This window comes from Halichondria panicea, chromosome 5 (genome assembly GCF_963675165.1).
Source record: "Halichondria panicea chromosome 5, odHalPani1.1, whole genome shotgun sequence".
NCBI classification, from domain to species: domain Eukaryota; kingdom Metazoa; phylum Porifera; class Demospongiae; order Suberitida; family Halichondriidae; genus Halichondria; species Halichondria panicea.
In genome coordinates, this window is record NC_087381.1 from 274,465 (window position 1) to 298,661 (window position 24,197).

Below are 24,197 nucleotides of genomic sequence, written 5' to 3' on the forward strand. Positions count from 1 at the left end.
ACGTTAATTAGAAGAGAGGCGGAGCCATGTGCCGGGATAGGCTGCTGTGGTAAAGACAGCCAAGAAACCATCATCAAGTGTAGAGACTCTGCACTGAACATCATGGATCTCTATACCAAGGTGATGCATTTTGTCAGACACACAGACACACAGTTTATAAGCTGTACCCCCCCCCACACACACACACAGGGCACACGTGTGTGGGTGGCCAGTGACTCTGTAGTGTGGGAGGATGGAGAGGTGGTGGACTGTGAGGGTGGGCGTGTCCACGTCAGGTCACATGACGGTCGTTCCCTGGTTATATCGTTACAAGACAACCCCCCTCACTTGATGAACCCTGATATTCTAGTGGGAGCTAATGACCTCACATCACTGAGCTACCTACACGAACCAGCAGGTACCACTAATAGAGCTCTACTCCGCCCACTTGACCACACCCTCTTTCTCAAAGCCTAATAGAGCATAAATTGTTCTCCAATCGTTCTCATACCGTATAGCGGGTAATTTTTGTATAAACTGCCCAATTAACTATTATTTTCAATATTTTAAATAATTATTCATACAGCTCAGGATAGATGTTAATAATTACCAATAATTTATTGCATTTTCCATTCCAGTTCTGCACAATCTCAGTGTTCGGTTCCAGAGATCCGGTACCATCTACACGTACTGTGGTATAGTGCTGGTGGCAGTCAACCCTTACCAGCCATTGCCCATATATGGCAATGAGATAGCGGCAGCCTACAGTGGACGGCATGCGGTGAACCTTGACCCCCACATCTACGCTATAGCCGAGGAGGCCTTTGCTAGACTAACCAGGTAAGCGGACTGGAATAACTTCGTCATAATTATAATTATAGAAATGACAATTCCATTAATATTTGGTTGAGAAACTAGCTGTGTTTAGACACTAGTTGATAAGATCTACATGGGAAGTACATGAGAAGTACATGGGAAAAGTGCCTCAGAGCAGGTATACTATGGGACTTAGTGTACCTGCAAATTTACTTAGTATACCTAGTATTCCGTTGTCAAGTAATTGTATTGTAGTCGAGCAGTTTGCACATGCGCACTAGTATCTAAATGAGTTAGACATGCACTGTTTTGTCGGTGTCCATGTGATTTAGAAGCCCTCAGCCACTTTAGTACCCTCGCTACGTTCGAGATACTAAATCAGTGCCTTTGGGCTTCTAAATCCCATAGACACCTCCAAAACAGTGTCTAACTATTATTTAGTGTAAGTGATACTTTATAAAAATTTCCCATTTATGTAGAGAAATTAATTTTGTTGTCTGACTCATATCTTTAGAGAGGGGCGCAGTCAGTCAGTGATAGTGAGTGGGGAGAGTGGAGCGGGGAAGACTGTCAGTGCAAAGTACACCATGAGCTACTGTGCGGCAGTGGGCGGGGCTGAGTCACATGACTGTCATGTGGACAGGAAGGTCCTAGCGTCCAATCCGATCATGGAGGTAAATATGCAACCTTTTGTTACACATCTAAACGAGCTCATTCCGAAAATCATACAATCGTTGAATTTAAACCAACAGAACTCTAGTTACAGAGCCAACTCTAGAACTTGAAGGGACCTGCCTGTAGCGTTAAATAGAGCATCTTTAAACGACCATAACTTTAGTTCCGTTGGTCCGATAACGTTAATTTTATGATTTTCTGAAAGCTTAGAGAGAGGCCTTTCACATGATGTGTTAAAACATAAATTTTCGTCGGGGCCCAAATTTGTCATTTTTCGGCCTTGGACCATGGGCTATTATTCATGGTATTGCCAAATTGGCAAATAATTTTTCTCTCAAATATGAACTTTGATGACACCATTTGAAAGGTATCTTTCTAAGCTTTCAGAAAATCATAAAATCGTTGAATTTAGATCACAACTGTTGTTACAGAGCCAACTCTAGTACTTCAAAGCGAAGGGGATCTACATGTATAGTGTTGAGCATTTTTGAATGGCCATATAAAGTTCTGTTGGTCCAATAGCGTTAATCATATGACCAAATCAGTACCCACTGTGCTAGCTGTTTCTTCAGATACATAGTATAGTTCTATCTTTATTGCCTCCCCCCTCAGGCTATTGGTAACGCTCGTACCACTCGTAACGACAACAGTAGCAGGTTTGGCAAGTACACTCAGATCAGGTTTAACAAGAGTCACCAAATAACTGGAGCCCTCATGAGCACCTTCCTCCTGGAGAGGTCAAGGTGTGTTCGGCCGTCCCTTGGTGAGAGGAACTATCACATCTTCTATCAGCTGTGTTCTTGTGCGGAGGAGGAAGAGTTTAGTCACCTCCGATTGTGTGAGTGTGTGGTGTGTGGGTGTGGGTGTGTGGTGTGTGGGTGTGTGGTGAGGGGGTGATGTTCGCAACATAAGTTATAGATAGCTTCGAAAAGAGTAGAAAAAACACTTCGAGAAAAAAAGCGCGGGCTCTTATTATAAGTTTATTATAGCCCACGCTTTTGGACAATCTGTGCCTGAAATAATTTACTATTATTAACGTGTTCCTCTCTCCTGTGTAGCTCCGCCTACTGACTTCCATTACACTAATCAAGGTGGGTGTGTCCAGATCAACGGTGTGAGCGACCAATCAGAATTCAGGAATACTCGCGAGGCTCTTCGGATGCTTGGTTTCCATGAAGATCAGGAGGCGTATATATTCCGCGTACTAGCAGCCGTACTTCACCTTGGCAACGTCCAGGTGGGCGTGGCACATTCCGGAGGGGAAGACGTATCTACAATCTCATTGGACGATGATCACATGACCCATGCCGCTCAGTTACTGGGAGTGGATAAAGCTCAACTGCGACTCTGGCTAACACATAGACTGATAGTAACAGCACGGGAGAGTTTGAAGAAACCACTGTCTCCGGAGCAAGTAAGTGTGTGTGGTGTGGGCGTGTGTGTATAGAAACTACTGTCTCCGGAGCAAGTGAGTGTGTGTGTGGTGTGGGCGTGTGTGTTTACTGTCATAATTTAGAAGCATGGCGTGGGCTTTTATTAAGTGCAGAATGAGACCTGTTTTCAGAGCTAACTTTGATTGTCCATAACTTGTGTTAGGAACGTCCGATTTTAAAGCTAAAAGATGCATTCAGTCAGTAGCTCTGTCATGGTGTGTCTTAGATCTGTGATTGCGTTCACAATTTTCCCCTGCAGGCATTATCTGCTCGTGATGGCTTATCCAAACATTTGTACGCTCGTCTATTTGATTGGGTGGTGGTGCAGATCAACCAATCACTGAGCAGTCGTCAGTCACATGACCAGCCCTTTATAGGGGTGCTGGACATCTATGGCTTCGAGGTATTCAACGTGAACAGTTTTGAGCAGTTTTGCATCAACTATGCGAATGAGAAACTGCAGCAACAATTCAACCAGGTTCGTATACATTGCATTTCAATTATTTACCGTGTATAGCGCGAAATTTCCGAGGCATCCCACGAAAAAACAGCGAAAATTAATTAAGCCCCCTCTAAAATTAGCGCTATACAATATATTAGCGCTATACAATAATTGTTTTATAATAATAATTTTATCAATTTATATTGATTTATTTGTTTATTTTCTAGCATGTTTTTAAGTTGGAACAACAAGAGTACGTGAGAGAAGCCATTGAGTGGTCGTTCATCCATTACCATGACAACCAGCATACCATAGACCTCATCGAAAGCCGACTCGGTATTTTAGATTTACTGGACGAAACATGTCGGGTGAGGTCCCTCGAATAGTAGCCTCATCCCTCGATTAATGGCCTCCCTCTATTACAGCTCCCCTCGTCTAGCGATGCACTGTTTGTACAGAAGCTCTACTCCGCCCACTTGACCACACCCTCTTTCTCAAAGCCTCGTACATCTGTACGTAGCTTCTGTGTGACTCACTATGCTGGAGCAGTGGAGTACATGAACACTGGGTTTGTGAGTAAGAACTTGGACTCTGTTCATATAGAACACGTCAGTCTCGTCAGGGGGAGTAAGGTATGTGTGGGCGTGTGTGTGGGTGGGTGGTGTGGGGGTGTGTCATAGGGGACATGAACGTTAATTACGTATCATATTATTGCTATTAGTTCCATTTTCTGTAATCCTTTACTCAGTTTGTCACTGCATGATTATACCGCCCACACAGGACAAACTAGTGGCAGGGCTGTTTGCTGACAATGCTAAAAGCACAAAGGGAGGAATAAAGAAAGAAACTGTCGGATCTCAGTTCCGAACTTCCCTCTCACAATTAATGAGCACCCTCAGTTTGACCACACCCCATTACGTCCGCTGCATCAAACCAAACGACAACAAAACACCTTTCACGTAATAGCAACTAAAAATAATATTAATTATTAATTATCATAATTATTACATATATTTTCTCGCATATACATGTCACATGACTATCACATGACCTGCTGCTCAGGTTTGACCCTCATCGTGTAGTGCAGCAGTTGAGAGCGTGTGGTGTTCTAGAGACGGTGCGGATTAGTGCAGCTGGTTATCCCTCGCGATGGCTTTACGGAGAGTTCAGGGCGCGTTACCGAATGCTAGGGGTCAAAGGTCATCAGAGGGGGTGTGCTGAGAGGGAGGTGGTCCAAGGATTGCTAGAACGTTGTATCAAGGTACAGAATGCATATATATATATATAATTATAGAAGTTATGATTGCATAAGTTATGGCCGTTCAAAGATGCTAAAATTAATGTGTACACTAGAGCCTCCAATTGCCAACTTTTTAAACAGCCGTAATATCGTGGATCCAATGTCAAAAATGTTATGATTTTCTGAAAGCTTAGAAAAAATTGTTCAAATGGTGTCATCAAAAATCATATTTGAGAGATAAAAGTATTTGCCAATTTGGCGATACCATGAATAATAGCCCATGGTCCAAGGCCGAAAAATGACAAATTAGGGCCCCGACAAAATTTTGGATTGCAACACATCATTTTAAAGGTCTCTTTCTAAGCTTTCAGAAATCAAAAAAGTTTTGACATTGGATCAACGATACTAAAGTTAAGGCTGTTGAACTACATTCCATGGTTTAGGGATTCTTTCAGCTGCCATAACTTCAAAGAGCTCCTCTGGTGTTTCCCAGTCCCATATAATTACTGTAGTTATTTGTAGGACAACTGCCAGTAGCTCTAACATACGTTGATATAGCCACACGTATAAATGTTTGGTTAGCACTTGTTTCTTATGCAGGATCGTGACAAGTATCGCCTTGGTCGCAGCAAGGTGTTCTTCCGTGCTGGTCAGGTGGCCTACCTCGAGAGATTGCGCTCTCTGATACTGCAGAGTAGTGGTCTCATGATACAGAAGCATGTGCGTGGATGGATACAACGGAGGAGGTGTGTTGTGTGGGTGTGTGTGTGTGGGTGTGATGCATGTGCTCAATCGTTGTTAATTAAATGCGTGTACATATGTGTGTTCAGGTACCTGAGTCTAAAGATTCTCACTGTGAGATTACAAGCTCTGGTGAGGGGCGTGGCTGCAAGGAGGTGTGTCTGTTATCAGGTCACGTGATTGTCATGTGATATTTGTGTATTCGTAGGTGGGCGTGGCATCTTAGACAGACAAGTGCGGCCACTACTCTTCAGAAGTATATCCGCTGTTTTATTGCCCGGAAACAGTTTCTACGGTTACGATTTGGTTGCCTGGCGATACAGAGTCTGTTTCGAGGCTTGGCCGCTAGAAAGGTAGATACAAATACACCCCCTCCACACACACACACACCTCACACCACCCACACAGCGCTATCGTGCCCTCGTGTGTGATGTGAAGGCGACCATGATTCAGAGTGTAGTGCGTGGATGGTTGGAGAGGATACACTACAGACGAGCGTTGAGGGGTGTGGTCATTGTACAATGCTTGGTTAGGAGGTGGCGTGCTAAGAGACAGCTAAGAGCTCTCAAGGTGAGCAATACATTATAACATGTTGACCTGTTTGATCGTACACACTATTATTCTGTAAAATTTTTGAAGTGGTGGATATTTTCAATGACTCCCAAACTTGACCGAATTCTTTTGTTAATCATACATGTACGTGTGTGTGTGTGTGTGTGTTCTCTCAGATGGAGGCTCGCTCAGTGGACAGACTACAGACGTTGAATAAAGGCTTTGAGAACAAGATAATAGAACTACAACAGAAGCTCACTGACCAGGTAAGTACATGTGTACAGCACACCTACTGTAGCTATGCAGGGTGTTGGCTTATCCCAACACTGTAGTTACTGTCAGGGCAATTGGTTGTTAGAGTCTGGCTTACTCGTTAAGGTCAGGCTAGATTAATAGTTGGCTTCTCTAATACTGTAACAGTATACGTAACACAAAGATATCTTAAATACAAGACAGGGGAGGGGGACATCATCAAGATACTTTCATACACCACATATATACCCTAATAGTACAGGCCAGGGGGTGGGCTACTGCACAATGATACCTGCTATTCCATGATTGCTACAATAACTCCTTTTCCTTCCATTTCTCAGATATCAGCCAACAACGTCCTCAGGGCTAAGTCTGATCGCCTGGAAACACAGCTCAAGTCTGCCCACCTCCGCCACTCCACAGCACTGGAGCAGGCCACCCTCAGGCTAGCACACCTGCAGGTACACTGTGTACATGCATATCAAACAGTTACTATACTTAGTAGAAGCACGCAGTGTTAAAGCCAAAACTTGTCTAACTTCACTGTGCATTGTGTACATGTGTGTGTCACAATATTCATGCATACATTAAGTATAGACTGTGAATACCCCCCACACACACACACTTACCCTCACACGCACACACACACGCCCACACATGTACAGGCGGCCCTAGAGACGGCACAAGTGGCGCAGCAATCGCTTGAAGAGCAGCTAAAGTCCGAGCAACAGTCAAGCTCTTCACTGGAGGAACAACTCAACGCTGAACGAGAAAAGCACATAAAAACACTCGAAAAATTAGCGCTCCTGGAGAAAGAAAACGCGGCAAGTCATGTGATAGATCATGTGCCGAAAGAGGGTGATCATGTGATACAATCTGAAGAAATAATGAAACCACCACCTCCTAGTATTGTAGAAGATTCACTAGAAATGAAATATTCCGATTCTTTGCAAAGTCCGTTCACACTTCCACCCGTAACCAAGGCAACACAACAACAGAAAGCCACACCCACTAGTGCTCCGCTACACTCCACCCCCACGAAAACATTGGAATCAAAACATCGGAACAGGGCTCTGCCCGATCATATTCGTAATATGCTTTTATCTGAGAGAGATACGTCAAGGTCAAAGGTCACTAACGATACTCCATATACTGGGTACAGTGGGGTCAAAGGTGAGGGGATTTCCCTGCCAGAGGAGGCACTAATTGGTCTGAGACAAGCGTTTGATTTGATCAATACACTGACGTCCATCAATGTACAGCTGCAAGATGAGCTAGCCCGACTGTCACAGGAGAACCTGGTGAGACTTGTGTGTGCGTGGGCGTGCGTGTGTGTGTGGGGTAGATGGAGTAGATGGTGTTTTAAACAAATCATTTCCAACCATAAATTTTTATTTGACAAAAATCTGCTCTTCTCCTTATTGCAATGTACGTACATTATTCACACACCCACACACATCCCGCCCACACACACACACAGACACTACGAGACGTTGCCCCACACCCTCCCTCAGCACGAAGGCAACAATCACTACCACTCACGCCACTCTCACCCCGTCACCATGATAACCCATCGCCACGACGATCATCCATCCCGTTGCGGACACGCCCCCCTCTTGCTAACGTCTCATTGGACAGTTTAGTTGAAGCTCCGTGCATGGGAATGTTGGAATGGGAACATCGGAATGTGAAGCAAGTAGCATCCAGTCTGGTTATGGAAATAGACCCGGAGAAACTGACCAATCAAATCCCTTGCTTGCCGGCCCATATGATGTTTATGTGCTTGAGGTTTGTTGTACTGTTAACAATAATTGCTTACTCACACGCCCACGCAACACTTTTCACACTCTCCACACACACGCCAACGCCCACACACTACAGATATGCGGACCATGTGAATAACGAGGAACAAGCTACTCAGTTTATGGAGGGTGTCGTCAACGCGTTGCATCAGGTGACCCATCGTAACCATGGAAACCTGGAGCTCCTATCGTTTTGGATGGCCAATACGTGTCGTCTCATGCACAACATGAAACAGTTCAGCGGAGGACATGTGAGACAGTAAAATATCACTCAATACCATCTATATTTTGAGGGTATAAACTTTTGCGGAATGACCGTTAGAAAAGTTTTCGTTGATTTAATTTTCGTGGAATAGCAGCCTTTTTTTGCAGCATGCATGCATGTGATATGGGTATAAATGTTCGCGTTACATGCTTAATCAGTGAAAACTGCGAACATTTATACCCTCAAAATATACCCGCTATACGGTACACGTCAAGAGTAGGAAATTGCTGTTACTAGCAGTTCAACACTCTTACTCTTATCTACTCTTGAGTACGTATATATATATCCCACTCTCACTATTCTCTTAACCATTCTGCTTGTGGTGTTGTTAATTTGTACTTTGTACTCTGTGTGTAGGATACGTCCTCTCATACCCTGGTGAACTTTGACCTCTCCGAGTACCACCGTATATTGACGCACAGAGCCACTGCCATCTACCACGCTATGATAGAGTTGATACACTCACGTCTCAAGGGGCTTATTGGTATGTGTGGGTGCGTGTGTGAGGTGTGTGTGTATGGAGGTTGGAACTGCACAAATTCCTAGAACAAATATTAAACGAACATCTTTTTATTTCAGTACCAGGCCTAGTAGAACATGAGTCTATTCCTGGCATCACATCCTCGCGTCCGATTGGCTCAAAGGGCTCGGCCGAGTCACATGATTCTCCTCTCGTTAGCGTTGATATGGTTGTCAAGGAGATTAATACCATGGTGATGACGCTACGACAGAACTATGTTGATCCAGAGATAGTCAGTCAAATCATTCGACAGGTAACATAATGTGATCTGTGATATACTGTGCAAATTTAGCGTTACTTTGAACGGCCATAAATAGTTCTGTTGGTCCAATAATGTTAATTGTTTGAAGCTTAATTAGAGAGAGGCCTTTCAGATGTTGTGTTCAAAGTATATTCTGGGCCTGTAATGATGGCCTTTTGAGTATACTGTACGTTAATTTTGTATAAACGCTGACACACACACAGATTTTCTTTGTCGTGAATGCCACCATGTTGAACAACCTTCTCTTGAGGAGAGAGCTCTGTCACTGGTCCAAGGGAGTGCAAATGAGGTACACACACACACACCCACACACACCCACACACCCACACACACACACATGCATCAATTGCACAAGTAACATCATTTTCGTATGTTTTGTGCTAACGTAATGCTTCATGCAATAGTAGCCAGATAGCTACGGTACTCTTGATAGTCATTGGCTGACTATAGCAGCAATGAATGGCCGATGATAGTTTATTTGTCAATTTGTATAGGTATAACGTCAGTCAACTTGAGGATTGGGCGCGGGACATGGGTGCCATGGCAACAGTGGCGCTAACAGAGCTACTCCCAATCGTAGAGGCCTCTAAACTGCTACAGATGAGGAAGAGCTCCACTAGTCATGCCCCGGCCATCTCTGAGCACTGCTCTCATCTGAATGCTCTGCAAGTATGTGTCTATATACCGTATAGCGGGTATACTTCGAGGGTATAAACTTTCGCGGAATGACGTGCTGTTATAAAGGTTTTCGTGGGTTTAATTTTCATGGAATAGCAGCATTTTTTGTAGCATGCATGCATGTGATATTAAATTCGTGGATATAAATGTGAACTTCGCCGCGGTACATACTTATATTAATCAGCGAAAACCGGAACAATACCTCTTGTTTGCGATTACATTATACTATTTAGCAAACCAATTTTGAGCATTTTAATTGTTTTTTCCTGTTCATATTTTGTGCTTCTCTTTCAGGTTCAGAAGATTCTGTCGATGTATTCTCCAGCTGACGATTATGAGGAGCGTGTGCCTAGTGCTCTAATCCGATTGGTCGCTGAAATGTGCGAGGCAGATCAAGTGGACCCCAACAACATCATGGTTGATGTTCATCGATTTTATCCAATCGAAATATCATACGTATCATGTGATGTGAGTTTCCCCACACTCAAAATTCCACACAATCTACTCGGCAAGCACATGACTGTCATGTGACCTACGAACTGTATTGATTGCTACGTACATGTACACTTATTCAAATTCTGTTATATATTCGTATATCGACAATATTCATTTTGTCACATGCTTTTTGCTCACATAAGATTATAATAAATTTGATATTACAAAGCTCTACAATTTTACATAATACAATTAAACTGATAGTGGTGTTAAAAACAGAGATTAAGATTCGATAATGAACATTAAAATAATTATAGCTAATAGAACGAGGCCTTATGTAAATGATATGACTGTACAATCGTATGTTGTATACATATTTAATAAAATAACAGATCATAATTATAATAGATGATTGGATGGTGGTATAAGTGATAAGTAATTAAGATTCAATCAAGTTCCACTTTGTCCGAACTTGAGGGTGAACTGTTGGTATCTTTCCAGGGCCTCAGGGGACACAGTTCTGTGGCTTCTCTCCAACGCTTTCAGTAGGTCAAGCAGACAAACCGGTCGTGGGCACACCTGTGTGTGTGTGTGTGTGTGTGGGTGGAGGTCTGATCTACATGTACATATATAAAAGTCGTAAGCTAATTATTGTTGAGAGAGTGTACCTGCTGAGGTAGTAGGTCGCTGATGGAGAGCGCCTCCGCCCCCACATCCACAGGGTCACAGGGCACGTACACTGGACCACACCCACTTGGGGGAGACGACAATTCCCCTCCCTCGCTGTAGCTCTGTACACCACAAAAAATAATTATAGCAAACGCGACAAAAAATAATGTCAAAGGCCATAGAGACTTAAAGGTATACTGACATGAGTGTTGGACGTACCTTGTTGGTGGGTGTGGTTAATTTCCAGTGGGTGGTGTGCTCTAGTTCTCGTACTGGTTCCATGAGAGCATCCGCCACACACGTGGCTATATCACTGCCAGAGAATCCTGTGGAGGGGTTTTGTATTGTAAGATTATATATAATTAAAGGGACATAACGTACCGTCAGTCTGACAGAGGAGGGTGTCCCAGTCAGCCTTGGTCATGTGACAGGGGGTGTGGCTTAAGTGCAGCGAGAAAAGCTGCTGCCGTGCTGTCCTGAGCATAATTATATAATGACCATTCCAAAATAAATAGAGAAATTTGCTTTCATACTCCATACCTATTTGGTAGTGGTATATAAATGCGTCTCTGACATCGTCTAATGAAGGCGGGGTCTAGTTCCCACGGAGTGTTGGTGGCACACAACAGGAACACACCCCCTCCACCAGTAAGAGGCGTGTCTGCTCCTTCCATCTGTATAGGGTAAGTTAAATACAGGTTTATAATGCGAGGTTAACCGATTGTAAATGACACTGTACAAGCATTGATTGCGTTTCTAACTATTGCAAATTGCATGCAAAGGGACGGGAAATGGCATGCTCACTCTGCGCGTGTCTTTAGATTGCAATTAAAATCACCACATTGTAAGCCCGATATATGGTAGTCACCTGACGTAGCAGCTCAGTCTTGACCCTGCGTGTGTGTTCTTCCTCACTGGAGTTACGTGCTCTACACAGACTGTCCACTTCGTCAATAAACACTACCTACAGTGGAATGCATGGGCGTATGTGTGTGTGTGTGTGTGTGGAGTGGGCGGTATGAACACGCACCGATTGACCATGCCGTTTTCTAGCATGTTGAAACAAGTCTCGGATGATCCTGAATATAAAAACAAAATTAAGCATAAAAAGTTGAACTCTTATAAGCTATTAATTTACTGTATACTTAATACAGTTGGATCGAGCACCTACTTTGATGATCATGTGATGCACTATAGCTATGTACTTCATTCCATGGCCATGCAACATTGTCAATCATGCAACTAACTACAAACAATTTTGAATAAGCTCTAAATTTATTAAAACCTTCCCCTCACTTCTCCCTCACTTCTCGCTCTCTCCCACCCAGCTCGAGAGAAGGTCCGAGGAAGAAACACAATAAAAAGTGGACTCTGCTTCACTGCTCACTGCCTGTGCCAGTCGCGTCTTGCCTGTGTGATAGTGTGACAAGTGTGAGGGGGGCACTTAAGTAATTGCATGGGACTTTGTCTAGTCTTTGAACGGCCATAATTTGTGTTGCAAAGAAGATCCCATTTCAAAGATTTTCTGAGAGCTTAATTTTGTCAGGGCCCTAATTTGTCATTTTCCAGCCTTGGACATGGTATCGCCAAATTTGTAAATACTTTTATCTAGCTCTCAAATGTGATTTTTGATGACACCATTTGAACTTTTTTTTTTTTAACTTTCAGAAAATCCAAAAAAATTTGACATTGGATCCATGAAATTCAAGTTATAGCAGCCGAAAGAATCCCTGAACCATCGAATAAAACAGGGTGAAGTTGAACATCTTTCAGCAGCCTTAACTTGAGTACCGTTGATCCAATGTCAAAAATTTTATAATATTCTGAAAGCTTAGAAAAATACCTTTCAAATGATGTGTTGCAATCCAAAATTTTGCTAGGGCCCTAATTTGTCATTTTTCGGCCTCGGACCGTGGGCTATTATTCATGGTATCGCCAAATTGGCAAATACTTTTATCTCTCAAATGTGATTTTTGATGACACCATTTGAACTCTTTTTTTCTAAGCTTTCAGAAAATCCCCCAAAATTTGACATTGGATCCACGGAATTTAAGTTATGGCAGCCGAAAGAATCAATAAAACAGGGTGAAGTTGAACATCTTTCAGCAGCCTTAACTTGAGTACCGTTGATCTAATGTCAAAAATTTTTAAATGTTCTGAAAGCCTAGAAAAATACCTTTCAAATGATGTGTTGCAATCCAAAATTTTGCCAGGGCCCTGATTTGTCATTTTTCGGCCTCGGACCGTGGGCTATTTATTATTCATGGTATCACCAAATTGGCAAACACTTTTATCTCTCAAATGTGATTTTTGATGACACCATTTGAACTCTTTTTTTCTAAGCTTTCAGAAAATCCCCAAAAATTTGACATTGGATCCACGAAATTCAAGTTATGGCAGCCGAAAGAATCCCCGAACCATCGAATAAAACAGGGTGAAGTTGAACATCTTTCAACAGCCTTAACTTGAGTACCGTTGATCCAATGTCAAAAATTTTATAATATTCTGAAAGCTTAGAAAAATACCTTTCAAATGTTGTGTTGCAATCCAAAATTTTGCCAGGGCCCTAATTTGTCATTTTTCGGCCTCGGACCGTGGGCTATTATTCATGGTATCGCCAAATTGGCAAATACTTTTATCTCTCAAATGTGATTTTTGATGACACCATTTGAACTCTTTTTTTCTAAGCTTTCAGAAAATCCCCCAAAATTTGACATTGGATCCACAGGATTCAAGTTATGGCAGCTGAAAGAATCCCCAAACCATTAAACAGGGGGGGGAGGGTTATAGTTGAACATTTTTTAATAGCCTTAACTTGAGTACCGTTCCATCTAATGTCAAAAATGTTCTGAAAGCTTAGAAGGAGACCTTTAAAATGGGATGCTAAATTCTCATTTAGAACATGGCCAAATGTTCTATTTTTGGCCAATGCCCAATAGTATTTTGTCAAAATGGATGGTATTTGATTTGAAGGTACCAACTGAAAGAGCTTCTTCAAGCTTTCAGAAAATCGCAAAATAATTGAAATTGAGTCAAAGTTATGGCCATTCAAAAATTGGATGCTAAGACAAAGCTCAGAGAACTAGTAAGACAATACATGTACACTGTAGCTCTTACCCGTTCCAGGTGGTCCATAGAGTAGGACACATCTCCAGGGGCGACGCCCACCTGTGAAGAGATGAGGATATTGTAGAGGCAGAATAATGGCTTCTCTCAGAGCCTGTTTTGCGAAGGAGAGTCCGGCCACACCCTCAAAACATATCCCACCCCCACCCATTATTGTGTCCTCTATAGCTGACTGCCGTCTGTGTGTGTGTGTGTGTGTGTGTGTGTGTGTGTGTGTGTGTGTGTGTGTGTGTGTGTGTGTCAGATCAATAGCATGGGGATTTACAACAAAAAAAACACTACACTGCACTCACCGTTTCTCCTGACCATCGTCCCCCTGGCCACTAGTATGGCTGGCCACACTGCCTCCTGTGGCTTGCACCATGCCCAGGGGAGGAGCTCTATACTCCGCTCTCTCTAACTGCCTCTTCTTAGCTAGTAGCACTTCACGGTGACCCGACAATGTACCAGCCAGCTGCTCCAGTGCTTCCTGTGACATGGGTGTGTGTGTGTGGGTGTGAGGGGGGTGCTCTTAACCGAGGATTAAAGATGCTGCGTACATGTACGTAGTGGTGGTTTCAATATTACTTTTCTAACAGAGTTCGTTTCCACGAGTACCAGTTCTCGTACGTCACTAGCGCAGGCCTCAATGTCAGACAGAAATTTGTTGATGTCCACATTTTCCGTCTTTTTACTCTCGTATGTGGCAGACTCGAGCCTGTGGATAGATAGAGGTGATAAAGAAGAAGTAGAAGAAGAAAGTTATTCGTCGTTTTACCATCTTACAGCACCTGCAAAAATGTATGTTAACTGTAGAGAGAGAATATTAGCAAGTGTGTAGACCCTCACCTTGATATTTAGCTAACATTGCTCGAGCTCATAGTTACTTGCATGCTGCATGCAGCTGATATAGGCCAAAGAGTTTAGTTAGGTAATGGTCGTTTGTTAACGATCTTTACCTATTACGATTTTCCAACGTCCCAAAGAGATGTTGTCAAAGACAGAGCTTGAGGAGCTCCGTCCATGGGTGGCTGAGACGGTGCAAAACACGCTAGGGTACTCGCAAGATGCGCTAGTCATTACAGCGCTCGATTGCATTTCAAAGAACCTAAGCAGGCAGTCTACTACGGGTGAGCTAACCACGTGGTGTGTTGTAAGGGAGGCTTCGTGCTATTTGATCTGCATATTGATGATTTGACTGTAGCTAAATCTTATACCAGTAGAGGGAGGGACATCTTGTAGTTTGTGTCTTTTTTTTTTATTTACGCTTAAGTATCAATTGTCAGGCTCGTTATTTATCGTCCCCCAGCTTTAATTACGGACTACGTTAATCGCTCCATCCATAATTATGACGAGTATACTTGGCGAAGAGGCAACTCAACTATTAATTAATTATTACCAATGTTTAATTTGATGATGACATGCAATAATCCTCACGTACTTGATTTGCCAAATCATCAAAATTACGCTAAATTTACCTGCTATAATTATTATGGTATATCACTGTCTCAGACCAACTGGCACATTACCTTGCCAAGGAGGCGCCTAACTTCGTGGCTACTCTATACAAGAAGGTGTTGGAACTAAAGACGGCCAAGCTCATGTCAGCAAGCTTCACCAGTGCAAAGAAGCGCACTCTTGAACCTGGAGAAGACGAGGAGTTTGGCAATGATGAGAAACCACCAGGTTAGAGAAGTTAGTGCCTCTAAAGTTACGGTTGTTCAAAAATGGAAATTTTGGCACTTATTATAATAATTGCAATGGGATGTCCTAGTTTTAGCATCTTTGAATGGCCATAACTTTAGTTCTAATGATCCAATTTCAATGATTTTCTGGTTTTCTGAAAGCTTAAAAAGAGCTCTTTAAAATAGTATGTTCAACTCTCAATTTTGCAACATGACCAAATTTCCCATTTTCGGCTAATGACCATGGGCTATAATCCATGGTGGTACGGCTAACTTAGAAAATACTTTTATCTCTCGAATATCAACTTTGATGTTACCATTTGAAAGGTCTCTTTCTAAGCTTTCAGAAAACTATAAAAATGTTGACTTTCGATCCACAGAATTCAAGTTATGGTAGCTGAAAGATTCTCAAAATCATTAATTAAACGGAGGGGGGGGGGGTGTCTTTCAACAGCCATAACTTCAGTACCGTTGATCCAATGTCAAAATTTTTATGATTTTCTGAAAGCTTAGAAAATTACCTTTCAAACAATGTGTTTCAATCCAAAATTTCATTGGGGCCCTAATTTGTCATTTTTCGGCCTCGGACCATGGGCTATAATAATCCATGGTATTGCCAAATTGGCAAATACTTTTATCTCTCCAATATCAACTTTGATGGTACCATTTGAAAGGTCGCTTTCTAAGCTTTCAGAAAAACCTAAAATTTTGCTCCTTTTAAGCTTTCAGAAAACCATAAAATCATTGAAATTGGGTCACCAGAACTAAAGTTATGGCCGCTCAAAAAATATTAACTGTTCATACTTCCCACTCGTAGATTCTAAAAAGAAGCGAGCGAGTCGCTTTGCTGCCTCAGAAGATGAAGCCGCACCTCCTGATATTCAGCAGCTCCTCGAGAACACGAGGCGACAAATTGAAGAGAGGAAAAAGCAAACTCAAGCCATGCTCATTCAAACAAGAGCTCAGGTGATCCAGTCATGTGACAATGCTCTCGTTAATTGTTGAATTATTTGTCAGAATTCGATTGTTTTGCTGAACTATTTTACGTACATACTTATATATATTATATTTTTCTCTCCAGGGTCTCATAAATAATAAATTGTATAAAATATCGTCCATAGTGACTGTTTTGCTATCTGTGCCGTGTTTTTTCCCTCCAGGTTCCCACCAATGTCCTCCCAGGTGTGGTACCCAGTCTTCTCCCCACTACCCCCCACTACCCTCAGGCCCCCGCTCCGTCCCCGGCAAGTCTTGACCCTGGGGCCATGGACAAGGCTAAGAGAATGAGCGAGGTACTGCATACATTGTGTATAATAGTGTATTGTAATAGATATAGCATGAAACCGAGTGTTTTATGTTCATTAAAATTACTATTATGATTAACTCCTTGCTCCCTGGTTATTCATGTACACTGTACACTTTAGTTGCAGGCGCGTATTCAGAGCCAGCTGATGCAACAGCCCGGCCTGCTCTCAGGGAACAAAGCTTCCTCCGTCAAACCCACACCACTCATCCTAGATAAGGAAGGAAGAACAGTGGATAATCTAGGCAGAGCTATACAACTATCAGTTAGACAGCCGACACTCAAGGTAAACCACCCACCATGCATGAGAGGTTCATATAAGTTATGTGATATAAAAAGCTTTTCACTGGAAATAATGCAGTGAAGTAATAATAGCTACTATAGTTTTATGAGAATTTTAAAATTAAAAATGGTATCCATTTTACTTCTCCCCCCCCCCCCCCCACACACACACACACCGCTCACACCACACAGGCAAACATCCGTGCTCAGCAGAGGGCCACGTTCCGTCAGATCACAGAGAAGAAGACGAGTGTGAAAGAAGTGGAGCGTGTGGAGGGGGCGTTTGTTGATGGACGAGTGAGACAGGGCGTGGCGGGGAGGACCAAGAAACAACTCGCCTTCAATGAACCAGGTGCGTGGACTGTGTCTAGTGTAGCATCTTTGAATGGCCATGGTTTTCTGCCTACCACTGAATCTGTTTAACAGTGTTATACTATAAAAGGGACCGTTTCAGGTTACTGGGTGGAGGGTGGGCTTTAGGTAACTTCAGCCATACTATGCCAGTATCTAGATAGTGGCACAGTTCAAGGCTTGACCTGTGCCATATGGCAGATATTGGCACAGTGCTTCCTTTGATCTGCCCACTCAAAATGTGGTAGCCATGGCAGTGATGCAACATGCCATATACTGAGCACTGGATTGCTTTGATCTGCCCACTCACTGGGCAACAAGGGCTATATATATAAAGCCCGTGGTATTTTGCAAAAATGGGTCAACTGATATTTGATTTGAACATACCAACTGAAAGAGCTCCTTTTAAGCTTTCAGAACCACAATATCATTGAAATTGGGTCACCAGAACTAAAGTTATGGCTGCTCAAAAAATGAATTTTGGCACCAGCGTCTTTGAACGGCCATAAATTTGTTACAATTCTTTATTTTCTGACAGCTTTATAAGGAGCTCTTTTAAAATAATGATATATTTAATTAATACGAAAACTAGTTGTAATTATATTGCTGCATCATCCTCTTATCTCTGGTTCCATCTCCAGGAAAGTACGTGAAGCAAGGCCAAGTGTTGAGAGCCAAAGCACAACTAGAAGCCCTTCAAACGCAGATAGCTTCCGTTGCTAGGAAGACCGGTATCTCCTCGGCAACCAAATTGGCGCTGATTGCCCCCCAAGATGGTAACGACGGGGGCATCCCCAACACCGAGTGGTGGGACGCAGTCATCATATCTGGCGAGAGGTAAGAGTGATCGAATACTGGTATAATTCGAGGGTATAAATGTTTGCGGTTTTCGCTGATTAAAGCATGTACCGCGCAGTTCACATTTATACCCACAAATTTAATATCGCATGCATGCATGCTGCAGAAAGGCTGCTATTTCCACGAAAATTAAATCCGCGAAAGTTTATACCCTTGAAATATACACTACCGTGTTCATGTAGCGCGTAATAATCATAATTTAAAAAAATGGTGCTACAATGAAAATATTAAAGTTTCGTATACATTAGAGAGTGGTGCTATAATTAGAACAAAAATATGGTAGTTCAGAACAGTACAAAATAAATAACGTGAATTGCTATTCTGTTAGTATTCTCAGTTGTGGCCATCCTTTCACTCGTCTCACTGCCCTCACAAGGTCGGCTGCATTATCCACCCACTCCACTCTCACACGCCCCCTCGTGGTTGTTACGACGACCACGCTCCCGTGTTCGGACTCTAAACAGATGTGACGTATATCTAGAAGCGGTATAAACGATTTGTGCAAATAGCATTTTCTCCATCCCCTATAGTGCAGTCCCTTGTTGGTCAGATGGAGGTCCCACTTGGCACGATTAAGACAGCACCAGCCACAGTAGAACGGTATCAATGGTAGTCCCAGTATACTGGCTGCCATTACTGATATAACGCAAGCATCTTTACGATTGACAGCTCTCTTACTCAATTTCCCGTTGAATGTTGTTAGTTCGATGTCTTCTTTCCTTGTACGCCTCTCCCAGACTGTTGTGTCCATTTTCTCAGCTGCTGCTGCTTCCAAATCAACTTTTATAATAGTAGAGTATTCTTGTGCTGGACTGTACTCACTGAAAGTGACTGTTGTCCTTGAGACATCTTCTTCTCTCTGCTTCTCTGCCATAGCATCTTCATAGCTAGGTGGTGGTGGAGGAGTCTTGTGATACATCGTTTCACTAGCTATCTCTCTTCAAATTGTTGTTGAAAGTTGAAAGTCGTACTCTTGTTATTACAGCTACTGTTATTACAGCTACATGTACTCTCTTTAATAGCTTCTTTAGTGATTGTAAACAATCTGTCTGTGTACTCAACCTTAGTTGCTATGGGAGGGTAATTGCTGGTATCTATGACGCTATGAATGCTGTTACTGATTAGTGTTGCTCAGTGTTAAGCATGTTAGAATGCTGCCTTGGTTGCTATACTGGCCTGTAATAGAGCTAACTAAGCCTCTCAGTGATATTATCCTAGAAGGAAGACTGAGTTAAACTGTAAATAGAGCTGGAGTATAAGACACTTAATATATTGATACACTGTGTGGGTTGTGACATGTTGTAAGTAGTTGCTATTAATACTGGTGTAGGAAGATCCTGTTCTGTGGCTCTCCAGGAAAAGTTGTTACAATTGTTCACTGACTGTGTTCGGGTTTCCTGATGCTCCATTGATTCCTTCCCATTAGTACAGTCATGCATAACCATAGTAACGTGTTAGATTGCATGCAAGCAGTGAGTGGGAGTATTGTATGCATAATTATTCTGTAGCAACGGATTCTTTCCTCCAAACAAGTATATTCATTACAATAATAATAACTTTCCGTATAGCATTTTTTTTTCGTGGATTGCTCAAGCTAAACACTACATTTCGCGGATTTTATTTTCGAGGATAGAGCTTCAAATGACCACATCCCTATAGTAGTGAGGTTCAATCCGCGAAAACTGCTAAATATTAGCTCCTAGAAAATAAAGCGCTACTGACAGTGTGTAAAGTAAAATACATATTTAACGTAATTTTGCAGTAGCTAGCTAGAAATTATCATAACATTTATTATCAAAAAAATGAAGTAACTTAATATTATAGCCACACCTTAACCACACCCACATGTATGTTATAGCCACACCTTAACCACACCCACATGTATGTTGTAAGTTACGACTGTACAGTATTTAAAAGTTACAGATCGTTTCCATGTGATAACTTCGATCAATATTCTCGTTCTGTTTCTTTACAGCTGCCACAAATCTCGGCGCATTTTTCACATTTCGTAGCACCAAATAGTCGCCATAGCGATAGCAAGGACATGTAGCTATCTCCGCAATTTGATCTCGATTGACATACACACGAATCGAAGTTGATCCCACTATGGCGATGTTTTGAACCTCCTGTAAGGGTATAAACCACGTCTCCCTCCAGCCAAGGAATGATGACGTGTACTGGATGCCGTCAGTTGTTAGATAGAGCTTCCATTGCCTCAAAGAAAGTAACATCGATATACTTATCCATACCAGTAACGGTAGCAGTGGTAGCGCTAGTATACATAATACTAGATAGACACAAGTTACGGTCTTGTGTTCAAGCTCTCCATGTATTAGAATATCTGTATTTCTTTCTTCTCTAGCTTGTGTGCTTGTTACAGAGCCGTAGCTACATGTAGTAGCCATCTTGTGTGTGTGTATAGTGACGTAGCTAGAGAGATGGTTGTACAGAGATAGGCTATTATAGACAATGGGGAAATGGCTGTCATTGTGTCCTGTAAGTGTGTGTGTATTCTATCACCATTATTACTAGCAAGTCTTTGCAAATGAATTAACAGAAATGTTGACAATTTGTACCCTAAGGTGACATATTTTTGCGGGTATTCATTTCAGCTATTTCTGCAAATTAAAGTAAAATCACCAAAAATGTGTACTCGCAGATAATTGGAAAATGCATATACATGTCTGCTAACATTCCTCCTCCACACACACACACAGCTACGCCGACGCCACCCTCTCCCAAATTCCACCCCAGTCACGCTTCAAAGGCATCACAAGTCTGATCGAACATCCAGTGAAAGTACAGCCTCCAGCAGAACCAAACAAAATGGCCGCCCTCCCGATTATCCTGACATCAAGAGAGAGGAAGAAGCTCCGAAAGCAGCGGAGGAGAGAGGCAGAGAGGGAGAAACAAGAGAAGATACAGTTCGGTCTTATTGACAAACCTGAACCAAAGGTGAGTAGCTAGGGTCCGTTATCTGAGTTAAAATTTTGAAAATGGACCTGTTTTGATGTCTAACTTTTTGCGGCCATAACTTTTGTTTCGTTGGTCCCAGAACGTTAATTTTACGATTTTCTGAAAGCTTAGAGAGAGGCCTTTCAGATGATGTGTTAAAACCAAAAGTCTATTTTTGACCTGGTTTCGACAAAAAACCATGGGCTATAGCTATAGCCCATTGTTTTTTCCCGAAAATAGGAAATTCTGGTCCGTTCCAAATTTGGGATTTAAGCACACCATTTGAACGGGCTCCGTTTAAGCTTTCATAAAACCATAAAATCGTTGAATTTGGACCATTAGAACTTGTGTTTTTGTAATCTCATCCACTATTCCCTCCCTCCAAACACCAGGTCCGTATTAGCAACCTGATGAGAGTGTTGGGCAGTGAGGCAGTACAAGATCCCACTAAAGTGGAGGCACATGTCCGAGCTCAGATGGCCGAGAGACAAAGGTGTGTGGGTGTGAGTGTGGGCGTGTGTGTGTGGGGGGGGCGTGTGTGTGTGAGCAACGACAGACTAGTACTGTGATCCTGATAATATGAGCTATAGCTGTACATATGGAGTCCTCTTAGAAACTTGACAACGACAGCAAACTAATACTGCACTATAATTATACAGACCCAGAGCATAATAATTATTACAGTGTACATTGTATAATTATGTGCAACTTTATTCCAATGTTTTGTTTCTTCCTTTATTACCTCCAGGACGCACGAGGCGGCTAACTTGTCTCGTAAGCTCACGCCCGCGCAAAGAAGTGCTAAGAAAGTGGCAAAGATGAAGGAAGACTTGTCATGTGGTGTGCATGTGACTGTATACAGGGTTCACGACCTCTCGAAGCCGGCAATAAAGTTCAAAGTGGATATGAACGCACAGCAGTTGCACTTGACTGGTTGTGTCATGTTATTCCCCGATGTCAACCTCGTTATTGTGGAGGGAGGTACGTAGGTCATGTGATCAGTAGTCATTGTCATGTGACTGAGGGATGGTTGTAACTTTACTATATTGACGGTCTACATGTACATGTATAGTGACATGCCCAGAATATTTGCAGTGGTGGCTATTTTTCAATCCTCAATCTCTCTCAATTTAGCATACAAATTTGCCTCTTTATAGCCTGGTATTAACCAAGATGTGGTTATATTTTGTCTAGTGGTGGTTAGTACCAACCACCACTGACCAGTGTGTGGGCACATCCCTGAGATTGTATGTGTGGTCATTGTGAATCAGTACATGTGATGCAATATTCCCCCAGGCAACATGTATGCCCACACACTCCCCCAGGCTACATGTATGCCCACACACTCCCCCACGCTACATGTATGCCCACACACTCCCCCAGGCTACATGTATGCCCACACACTCCCCCAGGCTATGCCCTCACACTCCCCCGGGCTATGCCCACACACTCCCCCGGGCTATGCCCACACACTCCCCCAGGCTATGCCCTCACACTCCCCCAGGCTATGCCCTCAGGCTTGTCCATGTATTCAGTGACTTGTGTATGCAGGTCCTAAAGCACTGAAGAAGTTTAAGAGGCTCATGATGAACAGGATAAAGTGGAAGCCCAAGAAAGCGGCAGCAGGTGTGTGTGTGTGTGGTGTGGGCGTGTGTGTGGTGTGGGCGTATATGTGTGTGTGGAGTGTGCTTTATGACATTTGCCTTTAGCTTAGAGGTTGCCTGAATTTTGGGACCAAATCTTATTCCATTACTATAACAACAAGATTAATTGATCTCCTCTGTTTTACCTCTAATCTGTCCCCCCCCCCCCATAGATGATGATAACGACTCGGACGGTGAAGGTCATGTGACTAACATGTGCAGTGTGGTGTGGGAGGGGGTGGTCCACGACAGGGCGTTCAATGATTGGAGAGTGCGTAACTTCCCCACCGAGCCTCTCGCACGGGATCATCTCAAGCGACATAAGATTGAACATTATTGGGACCTGGCGCTGAGTCAGCGAATTGTAGAGCAGGAAGAGGAGGAGTCTTGATCGCATGATCACATGATATAGTCACATGACATATTGGACATTATACATGACTTTTTGTAGATATCTATTATAAAACAAGAACTTTGCTTAAGAATATCTAATTATAGGTCATTATTTTAATTTTTGTTGAATAGTATGTATACATGTACGTACATGTTGAGGTGATTATGCTGTTAATTGTCAATTTATCAATAAATTTGTTGAGTATCTGTCAGAATAGTGAAAGCGGAAGAGATAATAATTATAATATGACAGTTCTGAGTCTTACAAAGATTTGCTTTGAACACGGTGAATAACTATTGTGTACATGATGTTGACTTTATAGCCTCGATTCCAGGCCGCTCTCAATTGAGAAAGACAACTAACCCTCTCTATAGTAGTGAGAGGGGCTGGGATCGAGGCTATTGACTTTACTGCTTGCTCTATATACACATGATGTGCATCCGCTGTATATAATTATGTGCTTATTATGTATACATAATCCATATGCACATACCACATTAATCTTTGTCACTCTCAATTATATAATAAGCCAAAACAATGGCAAGCAGATCATAAAAACCTATATATATAATAAAAATTATACTGAGTGCCAACGTTAAAAAAAAAAGCGGTCTGGCCAGAAACTGCTTAGGGGGTAAGGTACTACTTTTTAGGGTAGCATAAGTACTGCTTTTCGAAAGCAGCATAAGTACTACTTTTAACGGTAGCATAAGTACTGCTTTTGAGGGCAGCATAAGTACTGCTTTTGAGGGCAGCATAAGTACTACTTTTTAGGTAGCATAAGTACTACTTTTTAAGGTAGCATAAGTACTGCTTTCGAGGGCAGCATAAAGTACACTACACCGAGCAGTGCATACTGA

At 42.5% G+C, this 24,197-nt stretch overlaps 4 protein-coding genes across 5 annotated transcripts in view; 3 read left to right on the forward strand and 1 right to left on the reverse strand.

Moving 5' to 3' along the window:
* LOC135336612 (dihydrofolate reductase-like) overlaps positions 1-8,436 on the forward strand; it is a 37,308-nt gene extending 28,872 nt beyond the window's left edge. Inside the window, exon 8 of the mRNA XM_064532480.1 lies at positions 8,426-8,436. The gene's annotated coding sequence lies outside the window, so the exon portion shown is untranslated. The remainder of the gene's footprint in view (positions 1-8,425) is intronic.
* LOC135336421 (unconventional myosin-Vb-like) lies at positions 21-10,306 on the forward strand. The gene is made up of 25 exons (XM_064532202.1): positions 21-120; positions 190-397; positions 618-819; positions 1,310-1,469; positions 2,083-2,308; positions 2,529-2,884; positions 3,163-3,381; positions 3,573-3,713; positions 3,771-3,977; positions 4,126-4,304; positions 4,408-4,606; positions 5,186-5,331; positions 5,416-5,481; positions 5,535-5,679; positions 5,735-5,896; positions 6,055-6,144; positions 6,472-6,591; positions 6,796-7,431; positions 7,611-7,918; positions 8,012-8,183; positions 8,555-8,681; positions 8,777-8,970; positions 9,183-9,268; positions 9,474-9,648; positions 9,952-10,306. Exons 1-25 carry the CDS (start codon positions 103-105, stop codon positions 10,186-10,188), a joined length of 4,779 nt encoding a protein of 1,592 aa, XP_064388272.1. The 5' UTR covers positions 21-102; the 3' UTR covers positions 10,189-10,306.
* Positions 10,292-14,819, reverse strand: LOC135336524 (vacuolar protein sorting-associated protein 4A-like). 2 transcript variants are annotated; one of them, XM_064532366.1, is made up of 13 exons: positions 14,716-14,819; positions 14,645-14,657; positions 14,455-14,584; positions 14,181-14,356; positions 13,879-14,066; positions 12,069-12,171; positions 11,792-11,840; positions 11,630-11,725; positions 11,302-11,435; positions 11,143-11,237; positions 10,981-11,087; positions 10,761-10,883; positions 10,292-10,671 (listed from the first exon to the last, which is right to left on the reverse strand). In XM_064532366.1, the coding sequence occupies exons 1-13, from the start codon at positions 14,732-14,734 to the stop codon at positions 10,543-10,545; spliced, it is 1,362 nt and encodes a 453-aa protein (XP_064388436.1). In that variant the 5' UTR covers positions 14,735-14,819; the 3' UTR covers positions 10,292-10,542. The 2 variants fall into 2 exon arrangements, with proteins under 2 accessions (XP_064388436.1, XP_064388437.1); XM_064532367.1 differs by lacking the exon at positions 14,645-14,657 and having other exon boundaries at positions 14,716-14,802.
* Positions 14,801-23,551, forward strand: LOC135336465 (U4/U6 small nuclear ribonucleoprotein Prp3-like). Its single transcript, XM_064532267.1, has 12 exons — positions 14,801-14,996; positions 15,379-15,552; positions 16,369-16,517; positions 16,712-16,843; positions 16,976-17,140; positions 17,329-17,488; positions 18,129-18,324; positions 21,063-21,300; positions 21,693-21,793; positions 22,049-22,281; positions 22,852-22,926; positions 23,117-23,551. Exons 1-12 carry the CDS (start codon positions 14,855-14,857, stop codon positions 23,332-23,334), a joined length of 1,983 nt encoding a protein of 660 aa, XP_064388337.1. The 5' UTR covers positions 14,801-14,854; the 3' UTR covers positions 23,335-23,551.
* Positions 23,552-24,197: the final 646 nt, after the last annotated feature.